A 15,099-nucleotide genomic window follows, 5' to 3' on the forward strand; every position below is an offset into this window, starting at 1 on the left:
TAAAAGATTTTTTAAAAGGAATTGATAAGAAGTTGATTGAAAAAAGAAAGAAGAGGATTTAAAAAAAAAAAGGGAGAGAATGTGATCAGGCAGGAGATTAGAACAAAGCCATACACTAGAGATTTAGGGTATATTTTGGTATGTTAGAAGAAACTGTATCCCAAAATTTTGAAGAGAGAACATCTTATATATATACCAAAAATAAGGTTAACTACTATGAAGAGATAGAGTATGACTCTAAAAATGAAAAATAAAAAAGATTTTTAAAAAAGGGATTGATAAGATGTTGGTTGAAAAAGGGAAAAAGAAAAATTCAAAAAGAAAAAGAAAAAAAAGAAAATTAAAAAAATTAACTTTGAAAGACTAAAGAATCAGGGGGGAAAAAAGCCATGGATTCTGTGCAGTACTCCCCTAGCGCTGGAGTTCTGCCATTCTCATTGATCGGTAAACTTGGTCTTGGCTTGCTGTTCTCACTGATCTTCTGGGGGAGGGGCCTGTTGCCGTGGTTCCCAAATGTCTTTGCCGGAGCGGAATTGCCCTGCCCTTGCCGGTCGGGCTAAGTAATCTGCTCGGGTTTGCTCTCGGGAACTTTTGTTCCTTGCAAGCTTTCCGTACAGCTTTGGAGGGCGAGAGTGAAAATGGCAACCCCCTAATCTCCGACCGGAGGAGCCGAGAACTCGGGGCCCCACTCCTCAGTGAGCCCCCTGAGAAAAGCAGTCCCTCACTCCTGTCTCCCCGGTCTCCGGCCGCACTCCGTGCTCCCCCGGCCTGTGACCGAGCATTTCTCTCTGGCACCTGACCCCGTGTGGAGTCTCCAAACCCAGCAGATCCCTGTGGTGCACTCCCGGGCCGCTCCTCCCGGGGGAGGAAGGGGAGTCTCCCCGGACCTGCCGCTTGTTGGGTCCCTGCTGGAGAAGCAGTGGCCTGACTGAGCCGTGGATCACGGTTTATGGCGACCCCGAGCTGAGAGCCCATGCCTTGGCTCTGTCTGTGCAGCCGGCTTCCCCGCTCCGATACCTGGGAGCTCTGCCTCACTCAGGTGCCCCTGGTCTTTCTGTAACCCCGAGGGTCCTGAGACCACACTGTCCCAGAGAGGGTTCCACCCACTGGACCGACGTCCCTCAGCGGAGCCGACTTCTAAAAGTTCCGATTTTGTGCTCCTGGGCTCTATCACTTGCCAGAAGCTGCTGACTGAGGCCCCCTCCCCCGCCATCCATCCTCCAGAATATTGCCTCGGATTCATTTCTCCGCATGTCCTACCTTCCAGAAAGTGGTCGCTTTTCTGTTCAGAGATTTGTTGCTATTCTTTTCTTCGATCTCCTGTTGAGTTCGTAGGTGTTCAGAATGGTTTGATCCCTATCCAGCTGAATTCCTGAGACCAGACGAAATCCAGGTCTCCTACTCCTCCACCATCTTAACATGTAATTTTGAGATCTCTGGTCTTTCTACAGAGTTTCAGAGAAGGGAATTGAGTGACTCAGTATTGCTTTGGATTTTGCCTTTTTTGCCAATGACCTTGAATTATTTTTATGAAATTATTCACAAAGAACCTCATACTTCTCATCTGTAAATGAGTATGGTAATAGCAACCACCTCGTAGAGCTGTTTTGAGAATTAAGAGCTATTTTCTATGCAAAATGCTGAGAGGAGTGCCTGGCCCACAGCAAATGTTCAATGGGTTTTTTTGCTATATTGTTACTATTTCTGTTATTATTATGACTGTAGTAATTATTCCAACATGGGGCAGCATTTTAGTCCCTGTGTTTCTAAGACTCTTCTGACAGTGGGAGGGCATATTTAGGTGAGTTTATTGATTCATTATTTTTTAAAGATTTTTAATTTATTTTTTGACAGAGAAAGAGACAGACAGAGAGGGAACACAAGCAGGGGGAGTGGGAGAGGGAGAAGCAGGCTTCCTGCAGAGCGAGGAGCCCGATACGGGACTCGGTCCCAGGACCCTGGGGTCATTACCTGAGCTGAAGGCAGATGCTTAACGACTGAGCCACCCAGGCTCCCTGATTCATTTTTTTTTTTTAAGATTTTATTTATTTATTTGACAGAGACATAGCGAGAGAAGGAACACAAGCAGGGGGAGTAGGAGAGGGAGAAGCAGGCTTCCCGCCGAGCAGGAAGCCTGATGTGGGGCTTGATCCCAGGACTCTGGGACCATGACCCGAGCTGAAGACAGATGCTTAACGACTGAGCCACCCAGGTGCCCCTGATTCATTATTTTTTAAAAAGATTTATTTACTTATTTTGGAGAGAGAGAGAGAGAGCACGCACGAGGGAGCAAGAGAGAGCCCGAGCATCAGTGGGGAGGGGCAGTGGGAGAGGGAGAAAGAATCTCAAGCCAAATCCCCACTAAGCACAGAGCTGGACACCGAACTCCATCCTGGTGATCCAGACCACATGATCACAACCTGAGCCGAAATCAAGAGTCCGACGCTCAACTGACTGAGCCACTCAGCTGCCCTGATTTCATTATTTTAATACTTTTATGGAGTGCCTAGTAGAGTCAAGGCCCTTTTTGAGTACTAGGGCTACAATGGCGAGCAAAAGCCAGCATGGTCCCTGACTTCATGGAGCCTACTGTATAGCAGGAGTAACCAATGTAATCTAATAATCACACACATACAAGTAAATTGCAACTGGGATAAAAAGCAGAATGATGAGAATCAATCACAAGTCATGAGTTGATGTAGGAAGAGTGAGTCTTGAGTGACACAGGCTGGTTGAGAGCTGGAGGGAGGCCATTCTAAGCAGAGTGCTTGTGAGGATCTGAATGAGTAGCAGAAGGTGGCAGAAGTGTAGAGGGCGAGGCCATGAGTGGTGTGCAGTGAGCTGAGCTTAGGCAGGGCAGACCTAGAAGGGTCCCCAGATCCTGCTTTGGAAAACAGCACCAGCATCAGCTGGGAGCTGCTAAGGAATGCACAGTTTCAGGCTCTACCCCAGACCTACTGGCTCAGCCTCTTCCTATGTGTTTCACGTGTACATTGACGTCTGAGAAACATTGCCTTTTATGCCATATTAAGGAAGCTCGTCTTTGTCTCTGAAGTTTCTGGAGGGTTTTAAGCAGAACCACAATGTGGAGATTGGAAGGGGACAAGTGAGGATTTGGGGAAACCAGGGAGGAGATTGCTGAAGTCTGTAGCAATGTGGGGTTTCTGATGGGATTATGAGATGAACTTGTCCAATGATTGCCTGCATTTTAACCCTATTTTTTATTGCTTTCTCCCTATTAACTCCCAATGAAAACATTTTGGCTACTACACTGTATTAAGAAATTTTTAATTGAAAACTGAAAAGCTATAATTTACTAAGTTGTAAAATTTTTCTTTGGAATTTATCCTTGTTGAAGACATATAAAAGGCACTGAGCTTCTGAATAACAGGAGATAATCTGCTGTGGTCACACTGAGTTGCTGTTTTTCTGGTCAAAGGCAAACAAACTTGACAGTTATATTATTTATTATGAAAAGCCTTTTAATGGTTTTTATCTCCCTCCCATCAAAAGTAAGTATATTAAAAATCTCAAACATTTCTTGGGAAATTTTTTTTGAGCTTTAATTGTGAATAATTTATTCAATTGAGACTGCATATATTTATTCTGATCCTACTATGTACTAGGCACCAGTTAGTTGCCTAGGGGATAAAAATAATTTTCTGGGCACATGATGTAAGGATTTGTTGAATGAACTGAACATGTATCTTTACCTCCTGAGATTGTAGTTTAGTAGTTTTCGTATGTATGTACATGACCATGATCCAAAGTAGAAAGTAATAAATGCATAGGTCAGTTTGAATTGCTTCAACTGCAAGTGATAGAATATTTAGATTAACAGCGATTTATCAAGAATTTATTCCTTTCTCATGTGAATGTAATCTGGGAAATAAGCAGTTCAGGGCTGATAGAGAAGATTCACAAATCCATCAGGGAGTCATGTTCCCTCTTTCTTGCTATTCAGCCACCTTCTGCATATAGTTTTTACCTCAGAGTCTAAAATGGTTGCTTGAGGGGCACCTAGGTGGCTCCGTCAGTTGAGTGTCTGACTCTTGATATTGGCTCAGGTCATGATCTCAGGGTCGTGAGATCAAGCCCTGCGTCGGGCTCTGCGCTCAGCTGGGAGTCTGCTTGTGAATTCTTTCTCCCTCTGCCCCTCCCCCTGCTCACACGCTCCCTCTCTATCTCTCTCTCTCAAGTAAATATATCTTTAAAAAAATAAAAAAAATAAAATGGTTGCTTGAGCTCTAGCCATTACACTTGTATTCCCACAAGCAGGGAAGAGGAAGGACAATACCCCTCTCTTTGAGACACTTCCTGGAAGTCACATTTACCACTTCTAGTTTCATCTCATGAGCAAGAACTCAGCCACATGGCCTCACATAGCTGCAAGAGAGGCTGGGAAATGTTGTCTTTATTCTAAGTTGCTGTTAAATATTGGCCCAACCAAATTTTAGGATTCTGTTTCTAAGATCAAAGGAAAAGAATAGATGCTAGCAGCCGATCAGTCTCTGCCACCAACCAGAAATTCAGATGAGGCAGAGGGAGATTACTTGTGTCTAGATGATCAAGGGAGTCTTTCTGAATGGGGTTAAAAATGAATTACTTCTCTATGGATTTGGACTTAGTCAGGTAGATGTGGGAATATAGTCTAGAATTATGATTTCCAAACTGTGAGCTGAGGTAACCCAAAACTGCAGTGTTGCACAGAGGCTCTGCTAGTTATTTTTAATTTTTGAGAGGAATCCAGTGATACTCAGCATTTGTTGGTTACCAAATGAAACACTAGGTTGAGGTAGTTCAGTGTCAACATTAGATTGCACTGTATTCCTTTTGATGTTGTCCTATTTTCATAAGGCTGGGTTCTTGGTGGTGGTTGTGTAAAAAGTTGTACCATGGAAAAATCCATGTGGAACAAGCAATGAATGGTGGTGATTCCCAATTTGATTCTAAGATTTGAAGTATTGTGCACTGCCCAATAGATGCACACATTACATTAGTAAGTAATTGTCATTACTTAAGAATAACATAAAAATTCTGTTGTATTTTTTCAAATGTCTACTAAGTTTTTAGGATACAAATTCTGATAAAATAATTGGACCAAGAGACTTAATAAGTGGAATTGTTAGGCATTTCTTTTGGTTTAGGCCACTGAAAAAAATTACATGGACACATAGTGCCCTGAACCAAGAATGTCTGGGAATCTCTGATTTAGGGGGTTAATTAAGTAACAAAGCCACTTTGTTTCATGTTCTTAACAAAGATGGTATTTAAAAAATTTTGTCTGTAATCAAATCCACTAAAATTTACTTTTTTCTTTTTAAAGATTTTATTTATTTGACAGAGACACAGCAAGAGAGGGAACACAAGCAGGGGGAGTGGGAGAGGGAGAAGCAGGCTTCCCGCTGAGCAGGGAGCCCGATGCAGGGCTCGATCCCAGGACCCTGGGATCATGACCTGAGCTGAAGGCAGATGCTTAATGACTGAGCCACCCAGGCGCTCCTAAAATTTACTTCTTAAATCACAAAATTTTCTAGCTGACTTCAAAGCTTGTAATAGGAACTGTGAGTATGGATTTGTACTAATAGTCCTAGTAAAAGCTGATTTTATTAATTTTAGTATATTTTTTCTGAAAGGGAAATATTTTTACTTTTTTACCAAATACAGTGCTTGCTTTGGCAGCACATATACTTTTTTACCAAATACATTTTCAATTTCATGATTTAGGAATGGACTTTGTAAGGCATTTACAGTTTACAAAGAAGTAGTAATTTGCATAATAATGCACAGAGCAATTTTTGTTTAGGCAATTTAATTCATTTATTTATTCCACAGGTATTAATCCACTTCTGATTGTGTTCAGGTGCTACTCTAGATGCCAGGTGTACACTGATGAGCAAAGGGAGGTATTTTCATTTAAAGAGAGAGTCACAACTGAGTTAAAATTATTTATGGTATGATTACAGAAGCAGGTATCTCTTTGTTCTAAAGCAGTTTTTGCCATTTGCAGCTGTGAAGTATTCCCAAGACTCTACTGTGTGTTAGTAAAGTCAAATGCTGCAGGAAGGCAGAACAGGATAAAGGCTAATATACCCAAAATATCAGCTATGGTCTCTGTGACCTTTGAAATCTTAATAAAATGGACTTGAAATTCCATACACCCCTGTGAAAGTCCAAAGCCCTCCCCAGATCTCTGCCAAGCCACTGGGTACATGCTTCTCATGATCATCTCTGGTTCCAGGCTCTGAATCTTCTGAATTAGTTCAGTTTGGGGATCATTTTTCATGTTGCCTTTTCTCTTCATCCATTAATATACAGCCTCTTTCTCACCATGGCTAGAGGGTAGAGAACAAATTAGGGACTGCAAGACTGGATATAGGTAAACCATTCCAGGTGAGACATGATGGTAGTTTTTATTAGAATGTAGGATCTAGGAGGCTGGAGATTTTCGCTCTGCCTAATCATACACCCCAAGTGCCCAAACAAGTGCTCAGTTACTTTTTCCTGAGTTAGGGAACTCTGAAAAAAAATACCAGACATGGAGATAAAAATTATTTATTTGGTTTCAGGCATGTTAGGTTTGAGGTATTTTTGTAATATCCACTGAGGAAATGTCAAATGGCCAGTTGGATACAAAAGTCTGGAGCTCAGGGGAACGATCTAGGCTTGCTATGTAAAGATGTAAGTCATGTGTGTAGGCCTGGCAATCGATGCAATTTGTGTGGGTGGTATTGCATGGAGAGTATGAATGTGAGAAAAGAACTTACAGAAAGAGAAGGAATGACCAGACAGGGAAGAGAAAGAGAAGTCAAGGGAACAAAGTACTTGAAGCAAATGAGAGTGGCTGAGAATTCTCTCTCTCACATGATACAGGGATGTCATTACAGTGATGACTGAAAAATGTCTTTGGACATGGCAACATGGAGGTCGTTGGTGACCATAGCAAAAGCTCTTTTGGTGCAGTGACAGAAGTGGGTCCCAAATCATACAAGAGTAAACAGTAAGTGAGGAAATTTGGACATTAAATATTAACAACTCCCAGGGCATTTTGGATGAGAGAGATAGGACAGTGGCTGAAGTGTGATATAGGCTTGAGGATGGTTAAAAAAATAACTGGAGAGACCTAAACATGATAAAAAGCTGATGGCAGTGAGAGAAAGAGAGAGGGAGAGAGTTTGGATATATGATTTAATGGAGAATTAAGATGTAAAATTACTGAGAAGGGAGAAGGAGATGGAGTCTGTCACAAAAGTGGGAGGATTAGTCTTAAATACGAAGAGCCTTCAATAGCTTCTGTGTTTGAACAGGACAGAAGGGTCTATAAATGATCAGGTGTAGGTTTAGATTTAGGTAGATGAGGCAATTCTCATTTGATTGTTTTTTATTCTCTCTGTAAGACGGAAATTGAAGTGGGCCGTTTTCTGAGAGTGAGGGTCCAATGGGAGAAGGTAGTTTGAGGAGAATGGAGAAGGCTTTACATCAGCAACTGAGTAGTCCTGTTGGGTGGCTTTTTACAGGCACTTGCAACTCTCCAGGTGTAGATACAGAGAGAGCAGGTTGTTGGATTCATCTGGTGTTGGCTTTTACATGATGCAGGGGAAGAATATCCAGAGGGGTAGGCAGGTGCAGGGCATTAGCAAGAGTATTGTTTCATTAATGGTCCAAAGAGTCTGAAGAAGATATGTAGGGAATTGAAAAAAGGAGAGAGCTGATAGACTGGGAGAAGATAGAGGTACCCATGGACAGCAGGTCAGAATTATGTCTGCTTCAAGTTCTCTACAATGTTTTACCTGATCCTCCAGCAAGAAATTGTATTCCTATCTTTTGAATTCCTATGGCACTTTAGCTGTAAGTCTCATGGTGCTTATCATTTGCTACCTTGACATATATTATTTGTGGACATATCTCTCCTACAAGACTGAACTTTTGAGGGACAGTTGGTCTGAAATCATTGTTATATCTGTCCCTGTGCTTATTATAATAGTACGTGTTCAATAACTAATTGTTGAGTAAATGAAATAAGTAAGTAGATTCTCTGTTGGGTTATAGTCCCACACTTGCTTATCTCCAAGTCTGAAAGGGCACCACCCACCCAATGCTAGTGTTGTAATCAATGTGCTATTGCAGATCTTATATTAAATTGTGTCAGTGTGTTGTTTTGCAAACTTTACCTGGCTTCCCCAGGTAAAATTTGAAACTGGCCTCCATATATAGAGGGCAAGAAGGTACTAAAGAAAGAGGCAGACCACTTCAGATTGGTAGATGGCAGGTTTAATAAGCAAGGGAACTTACTATGAGGTTTGCTTGGGCAGACAAGATGAGTAGTTTTCCACACCTGCCAGCCAGAATCATAAAAGTTTATATAGAGGCTTTAACTGGGTTCAGTCATGTGTTTTGTCCAGATGGTCTCAACAGCACATTGCTCTCTCAAGGCTGCATTCTTGAAAATGGCTCAGGCTGTGGGAACAGTGGTACATTTCAAGGACAGGGGAGGGGGTGAGGGGTCTCTGACTGCCTGAGTCCAGCTCACGGGTCAGTGGGTGGTCATATCCTTTTCGTGGTCTCCTCTAACACAGTGCCATGTCTTCTTGCAGATCAAATTGTAAATTAACTCTGAATGATCTCACTTTGGCTGGTGGATTAAACCAGGTGCAGAGGCAATGGGTCAGTAAAGACATTAACCTAGGAGATCAAGCCATTCTCAAGCTAACATCATATGTTCTTTCAAATAGTATGTCTCATTGGGTATTCTTAAAATTACAGAGGATATCATTATATCACAGTGTATGTAGTGAACACTGCTTGCAATATGTGTTAGTGAACAAGAATTGATTCTGATGTAGGGGCAATAAAGCAGAAATGGAGTATCATATATGCCTTGCAATTCAGAAGAACCTACCAAAGTTGCCTTTTTATCCATGGGAAATTATCAAGTACTTGTTATATGCTATAAATGATCAAATACAGGACCATTCTGTTGGAACAACTTCTTGTTATGATAAAGCTCTGCCTCAAAGGTCATTCATTTTTCAAAATTAGACATCTATTATAGGGGAAGAACCAACAAAACCTGAATAATGCATGGCATGGGGGGGATGATGGAGAAGTGAAGAGTCTTGGGGTTATTGGAGAAGTAGAGTGTCTGTTAGCACAAATATGGAAATCAGGAGAAGAACTAGTTTGACAGTAGGGATAGAGAAAGAGACTAGTTTGATTTTGGATATGTTGAGAAGAGATGCTGCTAAGCACTAGGCATTGGAAATATATGATGTAACTTGAAAGGAAGTTTGGGACTCAAGAGAGATTCAGGAGTTAGTTATGCAGAGGTTACAGTTCAAGCCCTGGAACTGTCACAGGAAAAAAATGCAAGGAGAGTCAGAAGTCTAAAAGAAAACCATGAGAAACACCTTCATATGGAACTGGAAGAGTTGCTCATGGAGTGGGACTCAAATCACTTTTAAAAATGATTTTATTTATTTGAGAGAGAGAGAGAGCACAAGGGTGGAGGGAGAGGGGGAAACAGGGGAGAGGGTGAGGCAGACTCCCCACTGAGCAGGGAGCCTGACATGGGGCTTGAACTCAGGACCCCAGGATCATGACCTGAGCCGAAGGCAGACACGTAACTGACTGAGCCACCCAGGCACCCCACAAATCACTTTTAATTTCATCTCAGATTCCTGTTGAAAAAGTCACTGCCCTAAGCTAGCCATTTGTAATAAATGAATTTCTGGCAAGAGACCAAACTAAAAATTAAAGTATTTAATTTAAATTAGCAAAATGTAAAGTATTTGAAGATAAGAACTTTTATCTGAACCCTCATGACTGCATCTCATAATCCTCTCACAGATGGATAGGCTACATTGGCATCGTGGAAGGTATCCTGAGGGGTTGTCAGTGTCCTGGTCGACCAGGACAGGCTCTTTTTCAGTGTTCAACTTCATTTAACCTTGCTGAATGGCTGAAAATTAATTTTATCCAGATTCATGCAGATTTGGGTTAGGACTGGTGAGACAAACAGCAGTGAAGTCTGGGTAATGTCCTGTCTACACCTACTCACCAATATGTTACCACTGTACTAGGCAGTCTTTGCTTATAGCTCTGGGCCATGGTAATTTGTAGCTCTTTGGAATACCACCAAATTGGTAAATATGTCAAAAAAATCAAGGTGGAATCCCATTAAACGTTCACGAACTCCTAAAAAAGATTTCAGAAATAGATGATTTTCTCTGCCCTGAATGTGGTTGTACAGTTATTTGTTCATTTATTGGCATGATTCAGTGACTAAGTTCAGTTTCATGCCCTGAAGGACGTGCACCAGAATCTCTCCGAAGTGCTGTTGTTCTGAATGGACAGCTGTACTCTAAAATTCCATTCTGTGTATTGAGTTGCTTTGTAATATAAAAACCATGTTTCCCATCTCCCTTTTACTTTAGGTCTTGGGAGCTGTTGACAATACCATGGGTGATGGCTGCTCTCAGAAGCTGGCAACTGCTAATATTCTCCGCTTCCTATTGCTGGTCTTGATTCCATGTATCTGTGCACTCATTGTCCTGCTGGTGATCCTGCTTTCCTTTGTTGGTGAGTGACGCCGCTATGAAAGAAAAATGAAGTAAAAATTAAAATGAGCCTAACAGTGATTTCCATTTAGTACTTACTTAACCTAACACATCAACTTGACGAGAGGGTTATCTGTTGACTATCTCACGCAGATCTGAAGTTTCACCCACCAAAATCATTCTGTTAGTTATTCCTATTAATAGAAAGTGATGAAGTAATTGATGCAAAGCATTTAAGGTGTGATTACCAGGTACCAGGCACTTTGAAAGTCCCTGAGCACTTAGGGATGGTTAAATTAGTCTGTCTTCCATAGGAGCTCATGTTTGAGAGGAAGAGACGATTATTACACAAGGCAACACATGTTGATGATGGAGGCATATGCAAGGTACTTTGGGGAAGTCAAAGAAGGCTTCATGAGGCATTAACATTTTAACCTTTGGAATAGTTCGTAGAAATTCAGGTAAGAAGGCAATAGCGCATGGGTTTGGCAGAGAAAACAGTAAGTGCCAAAGTATGACCCTGTGATAGATGGAGATAGACTTAGGATATTGGGTGGAATTTTGGCAGTGGGAGGAAACGCAGCTAAATTGATAAAATCCAAATGACACAGGATCTTACATGCTGCCCTAGGAAGTTGGGCTTCAGCACTTAGGTTATTGGTTCTCAAACTCTATTCCATGGAACCAAGGTTCAGGGGAGGAGTTTCAAGGTTTACACAAATGCTTGTTTTGACTTTCAATTTAAAAAAAATAAATCTTAAACACATACTCAAACTAAATATTACATACCAAGTTTTAACCAAGCAGAGACCAGCAACCAAATAATTCATGCAGACAGATGAATTCATTTGTATTTGGATCTTGCTATCTTTTTAAATAAACACTATGTTAAAAGGTGAGCTATTGGGGGAGGTAATCCAAAATATTACCTTTGGTAGCTACCTATTGCTATGAATTAGGATTTTTTTGATCACATGCAGGCAAATGAAATAGGGAAATAAATAGCAAGATGATTCTGATCAAATTGCTTACCAACGATTTTGAATTTTTTTATTTCACCAAAACTACCTATCATTTTTCTCAATGTTTGGTTTTTAATAAGTCACACGTTTACAACTTATATAGTAAATTAATCCTAATAAAATATAGCTTGTATCTATTTGTAGATATTAGGATCTTATATAATATTTATTTGAAAATGGTATTTATCTGCTACAACAATACTTGAAAACCACTGCTAGGGATGGTAGTTTGCCATTGGAGGATCTTTCAAAGCGGGGAGAAATTTGATCATATTTGCATTTGCAAAAGACGGTAGACCTAGATGCTCTGCAGAGGACTGGAGACAGAAAGGGAGGAGGCTTTTTTGAGGCTCTGGCTGTGGCCTAAATAAAAGCTGATAAGGGCTTGAATTAAGGCATTTGGTGCATTAAAATGAACACAGATCAAGGAAAACAGGGGTCAATGCTGACTGCTGGATTTTTGGCTTAGGAAATCAGGGTGATTTTGGTGCCATCTGTTAATGCGGGAAGTAAAGGTGGAGGAGTAGGATGCACGTAGATGGAGGGCAGGTTGGAAGTTCAGTTTGGACATGTTAACTTAGACATACTTGGGGGACAACAAAATACAGTGGCATCATAGTTTAAGTGCATTTATCTTGAGCAAATTCAACAGTGCAGGTAGGACCGAGAAATGAATGTCGGAATATAAGAACGTGTTGCTTTTCTAAGGAAATTTCAAGGGAAATTGTGGCTATATATGATTTTTGACTTATGTACTCACTTTAGAACCCAACCCCCACTGCACTGTTACTGACCTGAAGCTAGAAGTATCCAGAAGCAAAGCTGAGAAGGGGGTCCTGACTACGAAGGTGGGAGTCTCACTGGCAGTTGAAGGAGTAGAAGTAGGTGAACTGTAAAGAGAAAGTGTGCTGATGAAAAGCTGAGGGCAAAAGCCCTGGAGTATTTAAGGGGGAAGATAAAGAAAGAGGAGGAATCAAGAGATACAGGAAGAATGGTCAGACAAGAAGGAAAAGAACCTGGAAATGCTGGGTTTCACAGATGCCAAGAGATGAGAGACACTTCAGAGGTTGATAAGTAAGAAGAAGACAGAGAGGGGTGCCTGGGTGGCTCAGTCAGTTAAGTGTCTTCGGCTCAGGTCATGATCCTGGGGTCCTGTGTCGGGATCCCTGCTCAGTGGGGAGTCTGCTTCTCCCTCTCCCTCTGCCCCTCCTCTCCGTGCCCACCCCCCCCCCCCATGCACATGCTCTTTCTCTCTCTCTCAAATAAGTAAATAAGATCTTTAAAAAAAAAAAAAAAGACAGAGTAAGTGGCTCAGCCCAGGAGCCTTCAGGTTTTCTGTTGGAGTTTTAGTCGACCTGCCCCCAAGTGGTACCAACTGTGGCCTGCTCTCAGGGTAGAAGCAGGACAAAACTGAAGCTCATCTTTGCCACCTTTTCCTTCCAAGACTCTGCACTCCTCCAGAGTTGGCCTGCTTTCATTTCCTTTCTAGTGCCTTCAAGTACTTTTTTGTGTGGTTTGTCCAGATTTATAGTTGTTATCTCTTCGAGGGTCTGTCTGGTAGAAGCTCAGTCATATCACTGACATTTTTAAGTCTAATTCTGGTAATAATGTATTCAGAGGCTCACACACATTGAAGATTATTTCCTTTCATTCTCAGGGTAGAATGCTAATAGAAGTTTTAAACACATTTTTAAGTATCTCAGTGCTTAGAGGCCTCTCAACAGAGAGATGCTGTTAAGGCGGTGCTTTATTTAGGTTAAATCTGTTTGTTTATTTATTTGTTGGATCCTATTTTTATAGCTTTATTGAAATATAATTCACATACTTGCTTAAAGCATATAACTGAATAATTTTTAGTATATTCACAGGTAAGTGTAACCATCACTACAATCAGTTTTAGAACATTTTTACCACTTTCAGAAGAAACTATACTTTTCACTGTCAGTCTCCTGTCTTTCCATCCTCCCCCTGCCCCAGACCTAAGGAACCACTAATCTATGTAATGTCTCTATAGATTTCCCTATTCTGGACATTTCATATGACCATACATGATTTTTGTAACTGGCTTTTTTTTTTCATTTGGCATAATATTTTCAAGGTTTATCTATGTTGCATTGTGTTTCAGTACTTCATTCCTTCTTATGGCCAAATTATACTCCATTGTGTGGATTTACCACATTTTCTTTGTCCATTTACCGATTTTAGTTGTTTCCATCTTTTGGCTATTATGAATAATGTTGCTCTGAATACTCATGTACAAGTTTTTGTGTGAACATATGTTTTCATTTCTCTTGGGTTTATACCTAGGAGTAGAATTTTTTTATTGCTATATATGGGATTAGGAAGTGTACCATTTATAACCACTTCTAAGTGCCACTTTGGCTTATATTTAGGTAACTTTTAGAAAGTGGACAATTCCTAGACATTTTCTTCAAAAGCATTCTTTTCATAGATTCTGCATCAGATGATATATGGCTATATTAAGTAATACCTGCTCAAATAAACATTTCCTATTTTATAACTGAGATGTTTGTTGCTGTAATGAGCAATAAAACCATTTTATATTTGTGTTTTAAAAAACTTCATTAAACTCTGCTTACTTTTAAACATATTCTGTTTGGTTTGCGTTTGTAACTCCATGCTCTTTCCAAGTTTTATAGTTATTTATGGGTCCATTAGGTTACTATGGGATGGTGGGATGCCAATTTTGTATAAATAACAGGAGCTGTATCTTCAAAAGACAAAGATAATAGTGAAAGGATTATTGTTTAGGAAAAGATAATAAAAGCTTTATGCTAACACAGTTGCACTATGTTTCTCTAATTTTGTCTTTTTGGGCTTCTCTCATGTATAAAGTCAAGTGGCAAAGAGTTGGACTTTTATGAATAATTATTTCAGCAGCAGGATATAGAAGAGAGCAATAGCAAATTGTTTCTCTCCTCAACCCCCAAAACCGAAGTTGGAACTACAAAGGTTTAGCTTAGTTTAGTGTTTCTAAAATCAGCAGATATTTTAATTGGATTATTTGTTTTTTGGGTGTTGAGTTTTATAAGTTCTTTATATATTTTGGATATTAACCCCTTATCAGATATATCTTTTGCGAATATCTTCTCCCCTTCAGTAAGTTGTCTTTTGTTTGTTTGTTTGTTTGTTAATGGTTTCCTTCATTGTGTAGAAGCTTTTTATTTTTGTGTAGTCCCAATAGTTTTTTGAGTTTATGTTTGTGAATAGTATATTTGAGTGTTTGCGTAAAATGCATATCGCACTCCAGACCTGTTGACTTTGCATTCTAGCAAGATCCCTGAGTGATTTCTGTGCTTGATCCAGTCCTCAACCCACTGCAATCTGATCTTCCCCCCTTTCTCTTTTTGTCATACTACTAAATGTTCTTACTGAGGCACCAGTGACTTTTTATCCAATGCACAGCATTTGAAACCAATGTGCATTTGAAAAGACTTAAAAAAAAAAGATATAAAGTTAAAAAAGAAAAGAATATAACAACCAAAATTGGGTAATAGAGG

At 40.4% G+C, this 15,099-nt stretch overlaps 1 protein-coding gene across 1 annotated transcript in view; it reads left to right on the forward strand.

Annotated features, from left to right (window-relative positions):
• CORIN (corin, serine peptidase) overlaps positions 1 to 15,099 on the forward strand; it is a 229,131-nt gene that overhangs the window by 26,266 nt on the left and 187,766 nt on the right. The window contains exon 2 of the mRNA XM_021701616.1: positions 10,434 to 10,578. Within this exon, the coding sequence (XP_021557291.1) occupies positions 10,434 to 10,578 (145 nt within the window). The remainder of the gene's footprint in view (positions 1 to 10,433; positions 10,579 to 15,099) is intronic.

The sequence above is a fragment of the Neomonachus schauinslandi genome, chromosome 2 (assembly GCF_002201575.2).
Source record: "Neomonachus schauinslandi chromosome 2, ASM220157v2, whole genome shotgun sequence".
NCBI lineage: Eukaryota > Metazoa > Chordata > Mammalia > Carnivora > Phocidae > Neomonachus > Neomonachus schauinslandi.